A 16837-nucleotide genomic window follows, 5' to 3' on the forward strand; every position below is an offset into this window, starting at 1 on the left:
TTTCCAAGGGTGTTTCAGATATATGCGATAAAAGCCTGCTGCCCAGGAACATAACCCCTGCGTAAATGTGGAGTTGCCTGTACATGTTGTACATTTAAAGCACATTGAAATACAGTGGTGCCCCTGGTTAAGAACTTAATTCATTCTGGAGGTCCGTTCTTAACCTGAAACTGTTCTTAACCTGAGGTACCACTTTAGCTAATGGAGCCTCCCGCTGCCGCCGTGCCGCTGCCACGTGATTTCTGTTCTCATCCTGAAGCAAAGTTCTTAACCTGAGGTACTATTTCTGGGTTAGCGGAGTCTGTAACCTGAACCGTCTGTAACCCGAGGTACCACTGTACATCTTTCAAACACATGACTTCCTCCAAAGAATATTGGGAAGTGTTGTTTCCTTCTCACAGAACTATACTTCCCAGCACCCCTAACAAACTACAGTTCCTAGGATTCTTTTTTTTCCGAGGGGGGGGGCAGACCATGCATTTTAAATGTGTGTTGAATGAGCTTAGAAAATATAGTGTACTAGGGCAATGTGATTCCTCACTTCCTCTCCCTGTGTATGTGCTCCATGTCACCCCAAAATCTGCACTGGAAGAACCTTTAGGCTATATTTAGGGGGCACACAAGGGGAGGAGAGAGGACCACCATTTATTATTCAGTTATAAAAAAATTCATATACCTCTAATTCATAAAATATCCCAGCGGTTCAAAACAAGAAAAAAAAGAATAGTAATTTTATTATTTATATCCTACCCATCTGGCTGGGGTTCCTGTACATAACAACCGCAAGGTAAAGGGTAAAGGGGACCCCTGACCATCAGGTCCAGTCGTGACCGACTCTGGGGTTGCAGCGCTCATCTTGCTCTATAGGCCGAGGGAGCCGGTGTACAGCTTCCGGGTCATGTGGCCAGCATGACTAAGCCACTTCTGGCCAACCAGAGCAGCGCACGGAAATGCCATTTACCTTCCTGCCGGAGCGGTACCTATTTATCTACTTGCACTTTGACGTGCTTTCAAACTGCTAGGTTGGCAGGAGCAGGGACCGAGCAATGGGAACTCACCCCGTCGTGGGGATTCGAACCGCCGACCTTCTGATCGGCAAGTCCTAGGCTCTGTGGTTTAACCCACAGCACCACCCGCATCTGTACATATAGCCAAACAGTAAACACCATGTAAAAAGGTTAAAATCAGACAATTAGCGTGGAAAGACGCGGTCTTAATTGCACACATAACCCTGATGGAATAGAAATGTTTTCAGCAGGTGTGTAAAAGTTACAACAGAAGAAGCTTGTTGAAGGATGATAAATCTTTGCACTGACGGAAAGTTCTCCTTAATGCCACGTTGAATACTATTCAGTAGTTATAAATGTTCTCTGTAGAATTGTATGCAGTATTTATCTTACAGTATTTATAACTTGCCTTCTAATCTGGTAGATTCCAAAGTTGGCTAACAGGCTTTTTTAAAAAATAAAATAAAAACAAGAGCCAAACAAAGATGTCAATAATGAAAACGGAAATAGCGCCAGACTTTGAACGCTGTTTCAAAATGGCATAAAACTTTGCTGGAAGTTTGAGAGAGAGAAAAGCAGGATTTCTGTTTGAGAATCAATGAAGCAGGGGGACTTGCCCAGATGGACAGAGGGAAGCAGCGTCCGAAATTCGCCAGGTGCGTTTTGCACCTGGATATTGGCCACTTGCGACTAAGTGAAGATGCCAGGGTGCCTGACATCTCCACTCTCTGGAGCTGCATGCCTGGGGATCCTTGTATCTTGCCTGTTTCCACACACTAACAACACATCCTGCAGAATTCTGCCTGTGATATTTTATCTGCACAAGCAGAACGAATTTGAGGAAGCAAAAAGTCGTACGATTTTAGAGCCGCTTGGCTTCAAAATAGCAACCAGACATTCCGTTTGGGGTGACCGTAACCCTGATTAAGGACACATTTGGTGCCTACCTTATTTACCTGAGCTTCTAACGCTAGAAGGAAGGCATTCCAAAGGCAAGGCGCTACCACTGAAAAGTCCCCGCTTCTTGATGCTGCCTTGCCTGACTTCTGGATGCGAGTAGGAGAGGTTCATCTGGAAGCAATTATCACATTGCAGGGCTCATAACTTATGAGCTGCACACTGTGATATATTATGTACAGCTCTTCGGCGTAGGGCCACTCATCAGAGAGGCTTGCTTATGTTACACATTCTTTGCTAATCTCACTTTGGGCGTATTTTCTGCTCTCTTGGTAGGATCAATTGCTCATATGTAATCTTCTTCTTGGTTTTCTTTCTCCCTTCGGGCCAGCTAAACTTTGACCTTGTGCTTAGGGATGCATAATTGCTCTTTGATTTTGGACTCTCTACTTGGCTCAAGAGATGCCTCTGTCTATAATGAGACAACCTTCACCTCCACATCCCTCCCTCTGAAGGTGTGAGCATCTATTGTGGTTAGAACCATGGTCCCCATGAAGAGACGATGGCTGATTAATGTCTGTATGCCTGGATGCACAGTTGTCTTTCTGTTAATGGTGGCTTCATCTGTTAAAAAATGCCCTGCCATTGCAATCTCCATGTTGACACCAGTCTGCCTTGGGTTAGCCTGGGTCTGTGTTCGAAAGTCAAACATATAAGCTAATCACTAAATGGTACCTTAAACCTAGGTTGTGGTCACCACAACAAGGTGCCATTCCCCTCCCCCCAATTAAATTTATTATTATCATTATTCATTTCATTTCTATAAGGTAAAGGTAAAGGTACCCCTGCCCGTACGGGCCAGTCGTGTCCGACTCTAGGGTTGTGCGCCCATCTCACTTAAGAGGCCGGGGGCCAGCGCTGTCCGGAGACACTTCCGGGTCACGTGGCTAGCGTGACGAAGCTGCTCTGGCGAGCCAGCACCAGCGCAGTACACGAAAACGCCGTTTACCTTCCCGCTATAAAGCGGTACCTATTTATCTACTTGCACTTAGGGGTGCTTTCGAACTGCTAGGTGGGCAGGAGCTGGGACCGAAAGACGGGAGCTCACCCCGCCACGGGGATTCGAACCGCCGACCATACGATCGGCAGGTCCTAGGCGCTGAGGTTTTACCCACAGCGCCACCCGCGTATTTTAATGAACAAATCTCAAAGTGGTTTACAACACATTAAAACAACCCAGAATAAAACAAGTTCAAGCTTCAAGGATAATATTTCACTTCTCTAAGTGACATTTTGCTTTCCCCCTATTTATTTTCCCCTATTTATTTATTTACCTGGTGTAGTGGTTAGAGTGTCAGACTAGGACCTGAGAGATCAGGGTTCAAATCCCCACTCAGTCATGAAGCTCATTAGGCGAGCCTTAGAGTCATTTGCAGCCTCTTAAGCTACCTCACAGTGTAGTTGTATGAATTAACTGAGGAGGGGGATGAACTGTGAACTCAGCCAGATGGGGCGATCAGTCACCAACCTAGCATCCAGAAGCACCTTATAGACCATCTAAGTTTGTTCTGGTATTATCTTTTGTGTGCATGCATACTTTTTCGGATACCTGATGGACTTCCATTTCATGCTGCCCAATGTGGTGCCTTCCATGATTCTAGATTCCAGGTAGGATTTTTTTTTGACGCAGTCAAAAAAATAATAATTGTCCAGTAGCACTTTATAGACCAACTAAATTTGTTCTGGTATAAGCTTTCGCGTGCATGCACACTTCTTCAGATACCAATATTTTTATTTTTTATTTTATTTATTTTTATTTCGACTGTGTCAGACCAACATGGCTACCTACCTGAATCTAGCATCCAGAGATCTCCACATGGTCACAGTTGGATCTGCACCAGTTACAAAATGCGCCTGGCAAATTTTGAACCATGCCTGGCAAATTTTGAACACTTGCCTTGGCAACCTCGATGTATAATACTGCAGGCCACAGAATATAATATGGCATGGTATTTAAGTGCCCACGTTTTCCACATATGGCCTCTTGGAGCAAAGGAGCCCTATGAACTGCGAAGTGCAGTTGTCCGATGCAAATGATGGTATTCAGTATGGAACGATGACTGTGGGTCATGCAAAGTAAGTTGAGAAAAAGTTACTGGTGGAGGAAGTTACAAAGACCAGGTTTAGTCTCCCTGAAAAACGATAGCTTTGTTGTGTTTTGAAAGTTAGGCAGAGGAATTTGCACATTTTCATCACTGAACTTCGTGTTCTGGAAAACTGTTACGGGTCTTGCAGTAAAATAATATCTGCTTTCAATATTGCACAGAACTATTCAGACTTGATTACAACTCACACAAACACCACCCAGGCTATGTTGAGCCATAAAAGTAAAGGTAAAGGGACCCCTGACCATTAGGTCCAGTCGTGGCTGACTCTGGGGTTGCGGCGCTCACCTCGCTTTGTTGGCCGAGGGAGCCGGTGTACAGCTTCCGGGTCATGTGGCCAGCATGACTAAGCCGCTTCTGGCGAACCAGAGCAGCACACAGAAAGGCCATTTACCTTCCCGCTGGAGCGGTACCTATTTATCTACTTGCACTTTGACACTTTCGAACTGCTAGGTTGGCAGGAGCAGGGACCGAACAACGAGAGCTCACCTCGTCGCGGGGATTCGAACCGCTGACGTTCTGATTGGCAAGTCCTAGGCTCTGTGGTTTAACTCACAGTGCCACCCGCATCCCTATGTTGAGCCATAGTCAGGTTTAAAAATTGAATTAAATTCTTCACCAAAAGGAGCACAAGCTTCTGCTCTAAAATTCCACTGGTAGAGGTGAAGATGTTCCTGCAAAATAATCATATGTGGCCTGAAATACAGGGGAGTCATCTCCCTGCCTTCCGAAAAGGGGAAAAAAATCATTCTGCTGTTTTCAATATGTTTCCACAGTGACCACTAATTTTAAAAGGAGTGGCTGCATAACCTATATTGCTTAACTTGGTATACAACGTAGGTGTATAATGCACATCACTTGGCATTACATTGTGTAAAGCATCTTACAGAGGCTCTGTATTCTGAATGGCTCTGGTCCCAGCCAACTTACAAATTCTTTTTGCTGCAACACTAAACAGTGGTGAATGATTACACAGATGAACCTCTGGCTTGTGCGCTCCCTGTCTTCTTCTGCCGCAGGGAGGTTCAGTTTTTGCTACAGACTCATCCCGCTTGCTATGACACCCGGGCACAGGTAAACTGTGGTTAGTCTTAACTGTGGTTCACTAAAACAAGCCAGTTTCAAGCAGCGAGCAGTTGGCTTGCTATAGTAAACAAGAGGTTGGACTCAAAGCTGCAAATGGCGGTCATCTAAAACGGAAGTGGACTCTTCCAACCTCTTCCTCACAGCTGCGCTGGCCAGCCACTCACATTCAGCTGTAGCTCCCCAGGTGTGAAACGGAAATGGCTTGTGGTCTGCCTCACTAGGTTGCTGTGAGGACGAAGAAACCACTGTCAGGGTTGCTGGTGAGTGGCATGGAGCTGTACTGAATAGAAAAGTATTATGGGTTGAATATGCCAATTGTCATCCTTTTCTCCAAACTACTATTCATTCATTCATTTCATTCTTATCCCATGTTTCTAAAATGATGGACTTTGAGGAGGTGTTGCTGAGGTGCAGGTCCAGTTAGTGTTCAGAATTTGCCAGACACCAGGCACATTTTGCACCTGGCTATCGACCACTTCATAATAATAATAATAATAATTTACTTATACCCTGTCCTCCCTGGCCAGAGCTGGGCTCAGGGCGGCTAACACCAATAAAATCACAGTTAAAAACATAATAGGGGAAAAACACCCCAATTTAAAATACAGGTTAAAATGCAATTTAAAATGCAGCCTCATTTTTAAGTAGCTGGTAAATCAAGACCATAAGGGGAGGGAAACGTAAGGGTCAGACTGAGTCCAAACCAAAGGCCAGGCGGAACAGCTCTGTTTTGCAGGCCCTGCGGAAAGGTGTCAAGTCCCGCAGGGCCCTAGTCTCTTGTGACAGAACGTTCCACCGTGTCGGGGCCAGGGCTGAAAAGGCCCTGGCCCTAGTTGAAACCAATCTAACCTCCTTGAGGCTTGGGACCTCCAAAGTGTTGTTATTTGTGGACCTTAAGATCCTCCGCGGGGCATACCAGGAGAGGCGGTCCTGTAGGTACGTGGGTCCTAGGCCGCATAGGGCTTTAAAGGTCAAAACCAGCACCTTAAACCTGACCCATAAACCTGTGACAAAGTGAGCCTGGGCATCAGAATGGCACCTGACATCTCCACCAACTCGAGGCACATGCCTGGGGATCCTTGGATCTCCCTGTTTTCAACACATCCTGTAGAATTCTATCTGTTACATTTTATGTGCATAATCCGAATGAATTTCAGGAAGCAAAAAGTTGTATTGAAAAATACAACTTCCAAACCATCTGGCCTCAAACTGGCAACCAACCAGGTGTTCCTCTTTGGTGACTGTAACCCTGGTTTAAGCAGCCATTGGGTGCCCAGCTGATCTATCTGAGTTTCTAACACTTGGTCCAACCCCTTACTTCAGCCAATACCGCTTAGTTTTAGAAGGTCGCGACTCCATGTCTCTTCAGACAGACGATGCCCCTGAATCTGTTTTTTGGTTTCTTTTTAAATGCCTCTGTCTTGAATTTTCTGGTCTTGCATAATCTGGAGCCATTTGCTCCCCAGGTAGCTTTTTCCAAATAGGGCACACTGTGTTCAGGAACTGCACAGACTGGACTGGTGAGCACCATTGAATCTGACCTTTGACTTAGCATTTCCCATAAGCTGGCTTAATGTGATGTTTCCTTGCTTAGTGTTCAGTATTTGTGTTGTTGTTTAGTCGTGTCCGACTCTTCATGACCCTATGGACCAGAGCACGCCAGGCACTCCTGTTTTCCACTGCCTCCCGCAGTTTGGTCAAACTCATGCTGGTAGCTTCGAGAACACTATCCAACCATCTCGTCCTCTGTCGTCCCCTTCTCCTTGTGCCCTCCATCTTTCCCAACATCAGGGTCTTTTCCAGGGAGTCTTCTCTTCTCATGAGGTGACCAAAGTATTGGAGCCTCGGCTTCACAATCTGTCCTTCCATTGAGCACTCAGGGCTGATTTCCTTCAGAATGGATCGGTTTGATCTTCTTGCAGTCCATAGGACTCTCAAGAGTCTCCTCCAGCACCATAATTCAAAAGCATCAATTCTTCGGCGATCAGCCTTCTTTATGGTCCAGCTCTCACTTCCATACATCACTACTGGGAAAACCATAGCTTTTACTATACGGACTTTTGTTGGCAAGGTGATGTCTCTACTTTTTAAGATACTGTCTAGGTTTGTCATTGCTTTTCTCCCAAGAAGCAGGCGTCTTTTAATTTCGCGGCTGCTGTCACCATCTGCAGTGATCATGGAGCCCAAGAAAGTAAAATCTCTCACTGCCTCCATTTCTTCCCCTTCTATTTGCCAGGAGGTGATGCCCCTCCTTTTTCACGTGCTCTTGGCATTCGGGACTGCATAGATAGCAGAGGCCCTTAGGGCCCAAAGTGACAGGCCGAATGCTTCTTTGTACAAACAGGCAGTGGTGGTGCTTTATCGTCTATGGCGTTGCACTCGAACATCAGCGCATTCTGTCTCGATGTTTTTTCTGGCATGCTGGCACCTTAGGCTGTGTTTCCTTTATGGGCTTTGTGATTTATGGCGGCATCAGTTGTTTAATCTCAGTTGGCCTTCCCATCCCTTCTCCTGTTACTCTGTTAGCTACTTACATGGAAAGGTAACTATCTGATCTAATTATGGCATCTCAAACCTAATTGCAGAGTCAAATATGATTCCGTAATCTACTACCTAACACCTCGGCTTTGGGAAGACAGAAATGACACATGTCTCTTCTTTTCACATGCCTTGAGAGTTCTGGGTGTGCTACTTAGATTTGGAGAATGGCATTTCCAATTTCTAAGCAGCACCCATGTGACATTTCTAGGGTTCAGGCCATTGAGATTTTTGTATTTATTTTTTAATAAATTTTTATTGATTTTCCAACATATAATATAACACAATACAACTAACAACTAACAACACATAAACAAACAAACATATAAACACGTATAATTTCTTAACCTCTTTTTCTTAAACCTTATTTCAACGACTTCCCCATACCTCCCTTTTCTGCATCCCTTTTTTAAACTTTTCCAGCAACCCCTAATTTCAGGCCATTGAGATTTTTGAACCCTCCTTCAGAGTTTTGGATGCCTTAGCAAAGGGTGGCGGTAGATTGATGGATAGAAAGAAGACTTAGAATTTTGATTGAGATACAGTCATACCTCATGTTACATCCGCTTCATGTTACGTTCTTTCAGGTTACGTCCTGTGGCGACCCGGAAAGGGTTACCTCCGGGTTTCGCTGCTCGCGCATGTGCAGAAGCGCAAAATGACGCCACGCACATGCGCAGAAGCGGCAAATCGCAACCCGCGCAGACACGCCACTGCGGGTTGTGCTTTTTTCATGTTGTGAACGGGCCTCCGGAACAGATCCCGTTCGCAACCAGAGGTACCACTGTAGTCTTTCTTGGCACTTAGTTTTCCCTTTGAAGGCTTTATATGCGTCAGTCCTTCTGATAGTAATTGATAAAAAGGTGATATATATTGAGTAGGAGAATATGCAGGCAGGGCAACTAGAATGAAGAAAGGTGATGGAGCATCTCTCCTGTGAGGAAAGATGCAAGCATTTGAATGTGGCGGGAGACTACTAGGGAGAGAGATGCGAGATGTTCATAAAACATGATCAGTGAGGGGAGAGGACGAGTTGAAAGGGACTTGAAGATCAAGTAGCACAGCTTCATGTGCAACCCAGATCACAGAATATTTCAAGCAAAGATTAGGTCTGCTGCTTCCCTCAAGCTCTGATTGGCTCTCCAGTTTGCTCCAGAAATCTCTGAAAGTCCCACGTTCAGTGCCCAGCACCTGAAACTCTGGAGAGCTCCTTAGACAGTACAGTGGTACCTCGGGTTAAGTACTTAATTCGTTCTGGAGGTCCGTTCTTAACCTGAAACTGTTCTTAACCTGAAGCACCACTTTAGCTAATGGGGCCTCCTGCTGCTGCCACACCGCCGGAGCACGATTTCTGTTCTCATCCTGAAGCAAAGTTCTTAACCCGAGGTACTATTTCTGGGTTAGCGGAGTCTGTAACCTGAAGCGTATGTAACCTGAGGTACCACTGTACTAAACTAGATGGACCTAATCTCTCTCTTGCGCGCCCTCTCTCTCTCTCTGTCTGTCTCTCCCCTTGGATTTTCTCTGCTCTTCCCCCTTTGACCTCAACAGATCTTCTGTCTCAAAAGCTTAACAGTTCCTTCATTTTGAGGAAGGAACATCACCAGCTACCCATCAAGCAAACACTCGCTTCCCTTTCCCCTCCTGACTTAGCTCTGTGGCTGCTCCCTTTTTATTACCTCATTGTGTCCTAAGGTCTTAATTCCTTCTGCCCACAGCTCTGGCACAGCCCAAGTTGAGGAAAGATGGGGATTAGAGGTGGTGAAACAGCCTCTTTGAAGCTCCCTAGATAGACACTATTATTCAGGCAGGTGGATTAAGTTTTCATTGATAGCTCAGGTGTATGTGCCAGAGCCAGGTGAGAGAGACAGGATTAAGTGGACACACCTTATTAAAAAATCAGTGCAAGACAATTTTTTTATTGTTTAGCCAAGAGTCATTGTAACATTGTTTACCATTGATGGTAATTAAACATGTATCATCCACATTTAAATTACCTTAAGGACCAATTGATTTCTTATGCTCCACCTTGATCGCTGAGATCTTCTGGTGAGATGCTTTTGTTGGTCCCCTTCGCCACTCAGGTTCATTTAGTGTTTACCTGGGATTGAGTCATAGAATAATAGAGTTGGAAGGGACCCAAAGGTCATCTAATTCAACGCCCTGCAATGCAGGGGTCAACTAACTCATGTTCACAATGCACTCACACCTAACTTGGTTTGGGCGGTCTGCTCCAAGTATGAGACTAAGATAGATTTGTGGTTGCTGGATCCTTTCGGTAGCGACTCGTTCGGTATAGTAGAGGTGGCTTGACTTGAAATTTTGGGGCTGAAAATGCCTTGTGCAAGGAGTTAGATTGTGGGAAGTAGTGAAAATTTGCAAATCACAAGCCTCTTAATATGCAACATGAGGAGAAGATGATGTTTGTGTCCACGAAAAACCCTTCTGAGTGTGTCTATCTTTGTTTCAGCACTTAGTCCGGGCTGCTAGTTCTTTAATGCTCGAAGACCCAGGTTATATTATGACATTCGCCTTTCGGTTTTGAACCCTCTGCCTCTGTGCAGTTGAAAGAGTTAAGTAGGGCTGTACAGACTGGAAGTGTTATGATGCAAGCGCTGACCTCATCCCAGGTGAGGCCTTGTTCAGGACTCAGGCCAAATGCTAGGCAAGGTGACATCACTATGCAAATGTTGTAGAGAATTGCCACCTTCCCCAAGACTACCACAGTTGTCTGAGGGGTGGAGGGCAGTGGAGTTCCCTTCCCCTTAAGTCAACTCCGTAGCCAGAAATTGTCTGTCTTAGCCCTTGTTATGTGCAACTAAGCTTACCATGGTAAGTGACTACAGTCATACCTCGGTTTACAGATGCTTCGGGTTGTGTGATTTCTGGTTGCACACCACGCCGAACCCGGAAGTACCGGAACAGGTTTCTTCCGGGTTTTGGCGCTTGCACATGTGCAAAATCGCTAAATCGTACTTTGTGCATGCCCAGAAGTGCTGAATCGCAACCCGCATGTGTGCAGACGCATGGGTCGCAGGTTGCAAACACTGCAGGTTGCGAACGTGCCTCCCACATGGATTACATTTGCAGCCCAAGCATCCACTGTATTTAGTAAGTCTCCATTCTCCCAAAGAACAAGTTTATATATTTGACAGAAACAAGTGAATCAAGTTTCTTGGACTGTGCCATTTTGAATTCTAGGTGTGTGGTTGGAATGTCTCCTTGCACATATGGAAGTAAGGTTGTAGGATGTAAATGAATGAATGAACAAACCCAAATTGACATAAACCTCATTATCAGTAGCTGCTGAAGTTCTGACAGCATTTTCCCTTTCTGTTTTCTCCCCAGTTGCAGATCTGAATGCTTCTGAGCTCGTCACAGTGGTTGGACTATTGGGACTCTAAGAGACCTTAACTGAGAAGCTACCATTCCCTTCTTGGGGCTCCCCAACTCTTCTCACCTTCCCCTTCCCCCCTGTGTAAAAACCCCATGGACCGGGGGGTCGCCATGGAGCCAAGGGAGAATTCGGGCACTTCCCGGCAAAGGGGAGGAGAGTCGGATTTCCTGGGCTCGGCCATTGCTTCTGCTAAGGCCCCTGGTGGCGCCCCTGGTGGCGCTGGGACGGAGGCCATGCTGCCTCAGCCCAGCTCTGCCAAAGGGATCCCTGTGAGCAGTGACCGGATGGAGCCTGAGGAGGAAGACGAGCTCTGTTCCGGGAGAGACGTGGATTCCGCTTCCAACACAGACAGCGAGAAATGGGTGGCCGGAGACGGCTTGGAGGAGCAGGAGTTTTCCATCAAGGAGGCGAACTTTACAGAGGGGAGTCTTAAGCTGAAAATCCAGACGACCAAGAGAGCCAAGAAGCCCCCCAAGAACTTGGAGAACTATATATGCCCTCCCGAGATCAAAATCACCATTAAGCAGTCAGGGGAGCAAAAGCTTTCGAGAGCTGGGAAAAATAGCAAATTAGCTAAAGAGGAGGACCGGTCACACTCCAAGAAGAAGGTAAGAGAATCCATTCCTTCTTCTTTCTCGATGATCCTCATTTTTTATATTATTTTTGCATCTGCCGGTGTCCTGAATGCAACATTTTGCCCTTCTCTGTCTTGCTAACTTTAGGGGATCTCCTTTGTCACACGAAGTCAGCCTTGTTTGGTTCGGGAGCGAACGAGGCAATCTGTGCACCAAAAGGGTGGTTTTTTTTTTGCAATCTAAATATGTGACAACAGGTGGACGGGATAAACAGATGGAGGTGGAGAAAGGGGGATGGGTGGGCGTAACAAGACAACGGGGAGAATGCTATTAGCATAAGCAGCTCCCTGGCCCCCTGCACACCAGCTGCCTTGCCATTGTCGGGGGTTCAGCTGAAGGGTGTTTTAAAGAGCCATTTGAAGGGCAATATAATGGCCCTGTTAGTGTTATGCACACAAAGGCCGTGCCTTTAAGACCGGAAGAGCTCGTGCGGTTTAAAGGCTCCGGCGTGCAACTGCAGTCTCTGTTGGTGTGCGTGTCTCTCTTAATGGCTTCTTTGCATCAGAGCAAGTTCTAACAGGCTGTGTTGACAAGGAAGGGATAGATACAGGGAGAAGGTTTTCCAGAAGGAGAGGATCGTGTGGTTGTTCCATTAGCAAGGTCTGCATTAGGTGGATTGTGTGATGTTTGCTTTTTTCCCTTTTTCTTTTAAAGAAAAAATCCAGTTGTCCATGGATGGGGTGCTCTCTGCAAGGCAAAAACTTCCAAGTAGATTTTCCAGGGAAAGCCCACCCTACCCCAATATCATTTCAACTGTTAGGGATTTAAAGACAGAGGTGGAAGACTTTGAAATGAGGGACAGCAGAAGTGGTTCTTTCTTTCTTTCTTTCTTTCTTTCTTTCTTTCTTTCTTTCTTTCTTTCTTTCTTTCTTTCTTTCTGAAAATGTTCATTTTTGGCAAGCCACAGGTGGTGGGATTTCTGTTTCAAGTACTTCCTGAGAGAACACACGAGTAAGGACTCATTCCATGGTGCGTTATGGACATGGGGGGATGTTTTGTTCTGTAAAAGAGGAATCTTTGGGAAGAAAGTACATTTCTTAGCAACCTTGCAGACCCTTGGAATGACAGCCGACTTTAAGAAGGTGTTTTGCAATTAACATGTCTGTCTGCGTGCTGAAATTTGAGGAGCGGGGGGATAATATGCATCCCTTCAGAGGCTCTAATCTAGCTGTACAGAAGGGCCTGGGGTGAGATATTTGGAAGAGGATTGCCACTCAAGTGAGCAACACCACTTTAGATGCGACGTCAGGGTGAAGTTTCTGCAGTGCACCTTATTATGGAAGGCCACTGGATAAGTTCTAGAGCACCGAAACAGCACGTGGAAGGTCCACTTGTCAACCCAGCCTTGGTCTGGTTTGGTGTGCTTCCACAAGGGTGAGGTCTAGGATACACAACGAAATCATTCTAGACCTAATGCCTCTCCTTTCCCAAATCTGTGGGGGGTCTTGAACCTTCAACTGCTGCAAAGGAGTTGAGAAATTCAACAAGTGAATTTCCTTATTGTGACACCTTCCATGTTGAGATGGAGCTTCATCCGTGGTATTGTTGCTTACAACGCAACAGTCAGAGGCAGAGCGGCCATGTTTTTTGTTGGTGGGGGATATGGAAACTTGTGAAGTATCCCTAATTGTGGGGACATATCCGATTTGATTCTCACCCCTCACAGGATGAGGAAATATTCAACTGGTCAATTTCTACTTATTGCATAACTGCTAAAGGTACAGGAGGGACGCGGGTGGCGCTGTGGTCTAAACCACTGAGCCTCTTGGGCTTGCCGATCAGAAGGTCAGCAGTTCAAATCCCTGTGATGGGGCGAGCTCCCGTTGCTCAGTCCCTGCTCCTGCCAACCTAGCAGTTCAAAAGCATTTCAGTGCAAGTAGATAAATAGGTACCTCTGCGGCGGGGAAGTAGATGGCGTTTCTGTGCGCTCTGGCACTCGTCACGGTCCTCCATGTGCCAGTAGCAGTTTAGTCCTGCTGGCCACATGACCCGGAAAACTGTCTGTGGACAAACGCCGGCTCCCTCAGCCTGAAAGCGAGATGAGCGCCACAACCCCATAGTTGCCTTTGACTGGACTTAACCATCCAGGGGTCCATTGCCTTTTCTTTTATCTTAAAGGTACAGGAATCTTGCCTGTGGGGAAACCAAATGTCAGTTAATCAAGAACTGGATAAAACAGAAGGAGAGTTTGGAAATGCAAACAGCAGGTTATTGAAGATAGGCATTGAATGCATACTCGGAAGTAAGTCCTGCTGAGTTGAGTCGAGCTTACACTTAGGTAGGATTGAAGCCTGAGGATTAGCTTGAGCCGGGGAGTTCTTGTAAGGTTCCTAGCGAATCAGGAGGCCAGGCTGGGATCCAATCAGGGTTTGAAGGCGCTCAGAGGATGTATTATAAAAGATGACACGTTTCCAGGGACTCACCACTGGACCCAAAGCAGTCAGGCTCCAGCTTCTCAGGGGATATCCTCTTGGTTGCCAGCCACTTTTCCGCTGTTGTGTTTCAAGACGCAAAGCAAACACATTAAGGAACCGCTCTCCTCTGTTGCTCTAATTGCCTCAGGGGTGTTTTGCGATCATTGCAACCTGGGAAGAGAAGGCAACTGGAGAAGGCAATCTCCGCTTCTCCCAAGGTGTGGCTCCTCATTAGAAAAATATTTTGAGAATCGCTGGTGTTGTGGTTCTGAGGTGAGTTTATTTTTAGGCAGTAATTCGGGGATGACTGTTCTTTCCTTTGACTGCCTTCTCTCCGGAGAGCAAAGCGGCTCTGCATGTTATGATGATTGCTGCAGGGAACATCAGTGCGCATGCATGTTTCTCATGCACATACATGCGTCTGGAAATACAGGCCCAAACAGGTCCACGTGGCTGTTTAAAGATGGATACGGCATAATGTGTCTGCTTTGGTGAGGGCCCCATGTAGTGAGTGTAACATGTGAGTCTGCCCAGATCGTTGTACCTGGGGCCATTTTGCACAATCTGCTCTCTGCTTTCACAGGTAGAATCTGTCACTTCTGATTTCTCTCCGTTTCTCATTGATCCAACCTTATGCTCAGTTCTCTGCATTTCTATACCTGTTTGGGATATTTTTTCAAGCCCTCATGAAAATTTCTCGCTGTGTTTGTGCAGATTTCTCCTGATGTATGCAATTATTATGCGCAATTTTGTCCGATACACACATTTTTGCAAAACGGTTTCTCCCAATACAATGCATATTTCTATTATTATTATTTTTGAAACATTTAGATGAAAACTTCCCCAAGCATATACATTTTCTGTACACGCTACTTGGCTGGAGAGCTGCATTGCAAAATCTGGAGAGATGTGCCTATCAAAGGCTGTCTGTATTTCGGTTTGTGTCTTGTTTTGAAAACTGCAAATTATGTAAACTCACCTTGAAATGCTAACTGAATCACTTGTCATTGGCCATGGTACTTTTTCATCTTTGTGTGCAAACTCTTACCATCAGAGCTGTAATTTATGGCTGTCCCATGACTCCCACATGCGCAGAGGACGCTGCCTAGGAAAGCAGAAGGTGCTCAGAACCATATCTTACCTGTATGCAAAGGGGGAATGGCGGGAAGCTCCCATTAGCTCTTTCAGCACTTACTGAAAACCAGAAGTACAGCTGATCTAGAGTGAGCAGCAGAGATGCAGTGTTCAACGCTCCCATTGTTCTAGGCGCATTTTGCGACAGGGAATTTCCTTAGCGTGAGCAGTTTCTGAGCTCCAGGCGCAGTGCTGCGCCTAAGATTTCAGATTAAAACTGCAGAGTGGAAAGAAAGGAATACCTTTTTCTGCCTCCCCGCTTCCAGCCACTCTCCGAAGACTGGAGAAGAGACCCTCTTAAGAATATTAGGGGGGTGGGCAGGGGAAGGACTAGACCATGTTAAAAATGAACATCATATTTTAGCTGCAGTTCATACATTTTCAGCACCGTATTCTTGTTATAAAAAAGCACACCTAGACACTCTGGTGTTGCACCCATAAGCTAGGTTTAAGGTGCCATTTAGCATGTAGCTTTCATATCTCAGTTTCTAATGCTGCAGGGAGGTGACATTCAGGAGTAAATCAGTGGTAAATGGGCCAGTGTGAATGTTCTCCGGGGTTCCATTATCCAGATCTTCTCTCCCTTGCTTTTAGGATGTTTCGGTCTCTGATTATTCATTTGATCCTGCTTTCTAAAGGATAAAATAGATATTTTAATAAATTCTGGTGCTCTAATGTCAGGGTGCATCTGCACTGCAGCACCCATGTTTTGGTGCTCGTGCATGAAAGTGGAAATGCAAAAAGCAGGGTGTGGCTGGACTCTTTAAAAACCTGGTTCCTTTCTTAACATTACACACCCACCCACCCTAAGTGACCACTATCCAGGATGATGCAAGCCCTGTGCAATGTAAAGTCCACCATTTCTCTCTATCGTCAATATTGCCACAGGAATACTGTCTCTTATTTAGAATGACTTTGCTAAAGTCGTCCCCCAAATCAAAGGGGCTTTAATCTCCCTTCCCTAAACCTGATACAATATGTTAATTTCAACCGTTTCAAGGTTGTCTGGACTTTAACCAACCAAGCATGAATGGAAGGGACCAGATTAGTCTTCCAATTTTGAGCTTCCCGGATTCTGGCTGTTATCTATAAATGGAAAATTAATGCAATCTTTGATTTAGTACCCAACTCTTCCAAGACAACCTACAAGTAGGAAATCAGGGTCTGTAAGTTCCTCTTTCTACCCTGTTTTTGATGGGTGTGTGTGCACCAGGGTCAGAGTGCCCTATGCTTTGGGTGTGCATGAGCCTGCCCACTTGACCAGGGTTGTCCAAGGTGTGGTCTGTGGACAACCAGTGTTTTGAAAGCTTCCTTCAGGAGGCCCACAACTTGAAAGAATGTGAAAGACAGAGCAAGAGGAAGCAGTGTGTGTGAGAGAGAAGATAGTCAACACAGGAGAACAAAGGTGAGCAGGAAAGACCTGAATTGACCAGGGAAGGCGGCATTTGAAACACAAAGGAATCATACAGTGCATAGCACAGTACATTATAATAGGGCCGCGGGTGGCACTGTGGTCTAAACCACTGAGCCTCTTGGGCTTGATGATCAGAACGTTGGTGGTTCG

General features: G+C 45.8%; 1 protein-coding gene and 1 long non-coding RNA gene across 4 annotated transcripts in view; one reads left to right on the forward strand and one right to left on the reverse strand.

Annotated features, from left to right (window-relative positions):
• The window catches only part of SETBP1 (SET binding protein 1), a 270233-nt gene that overhangs the window by 12636 nt on the left and 240760 nt on the right, over nucleotides 1-16837 (forward strand). For all 3 annotated transcript variants that reach the window (XR_014539525.1, XR_014539526.1, XM_083575494.1), the window contains exon 2: nucleotides 11042-11698. Coding sequence is in view for 1 of the 3 variants with exons in the window: in XM_083575494.1 (XP_083431620.1) it covers nucleotides 11183-11698 (516 nt within the window). In the remaining 2 variants the exon portion in view is untranslated. The remainder of the gene's footprint in view (nucleotides 1-11041; nucleotides 11699-16837) is intronic.
• Nucleotides 1-16837, reverse strand: part of LOC310744533 — an 86440-nt gene that overhangs the window by 4754 nt on the left and 64849 nt on the right. The window lies entirely within an intron of this gene.

The sequence above is a fragment of the Podarcis filfolensis genome (genome assembly GCF_964270895.1).
Source record: "Podarcis filfolensis genome assembly, chromosome: 11".
NCBI lineage: Eukaryota > Metazoa > Chordata > Lepidosauria > Squamata > Lacertidae > Podarcis > Podarcis filfolensis.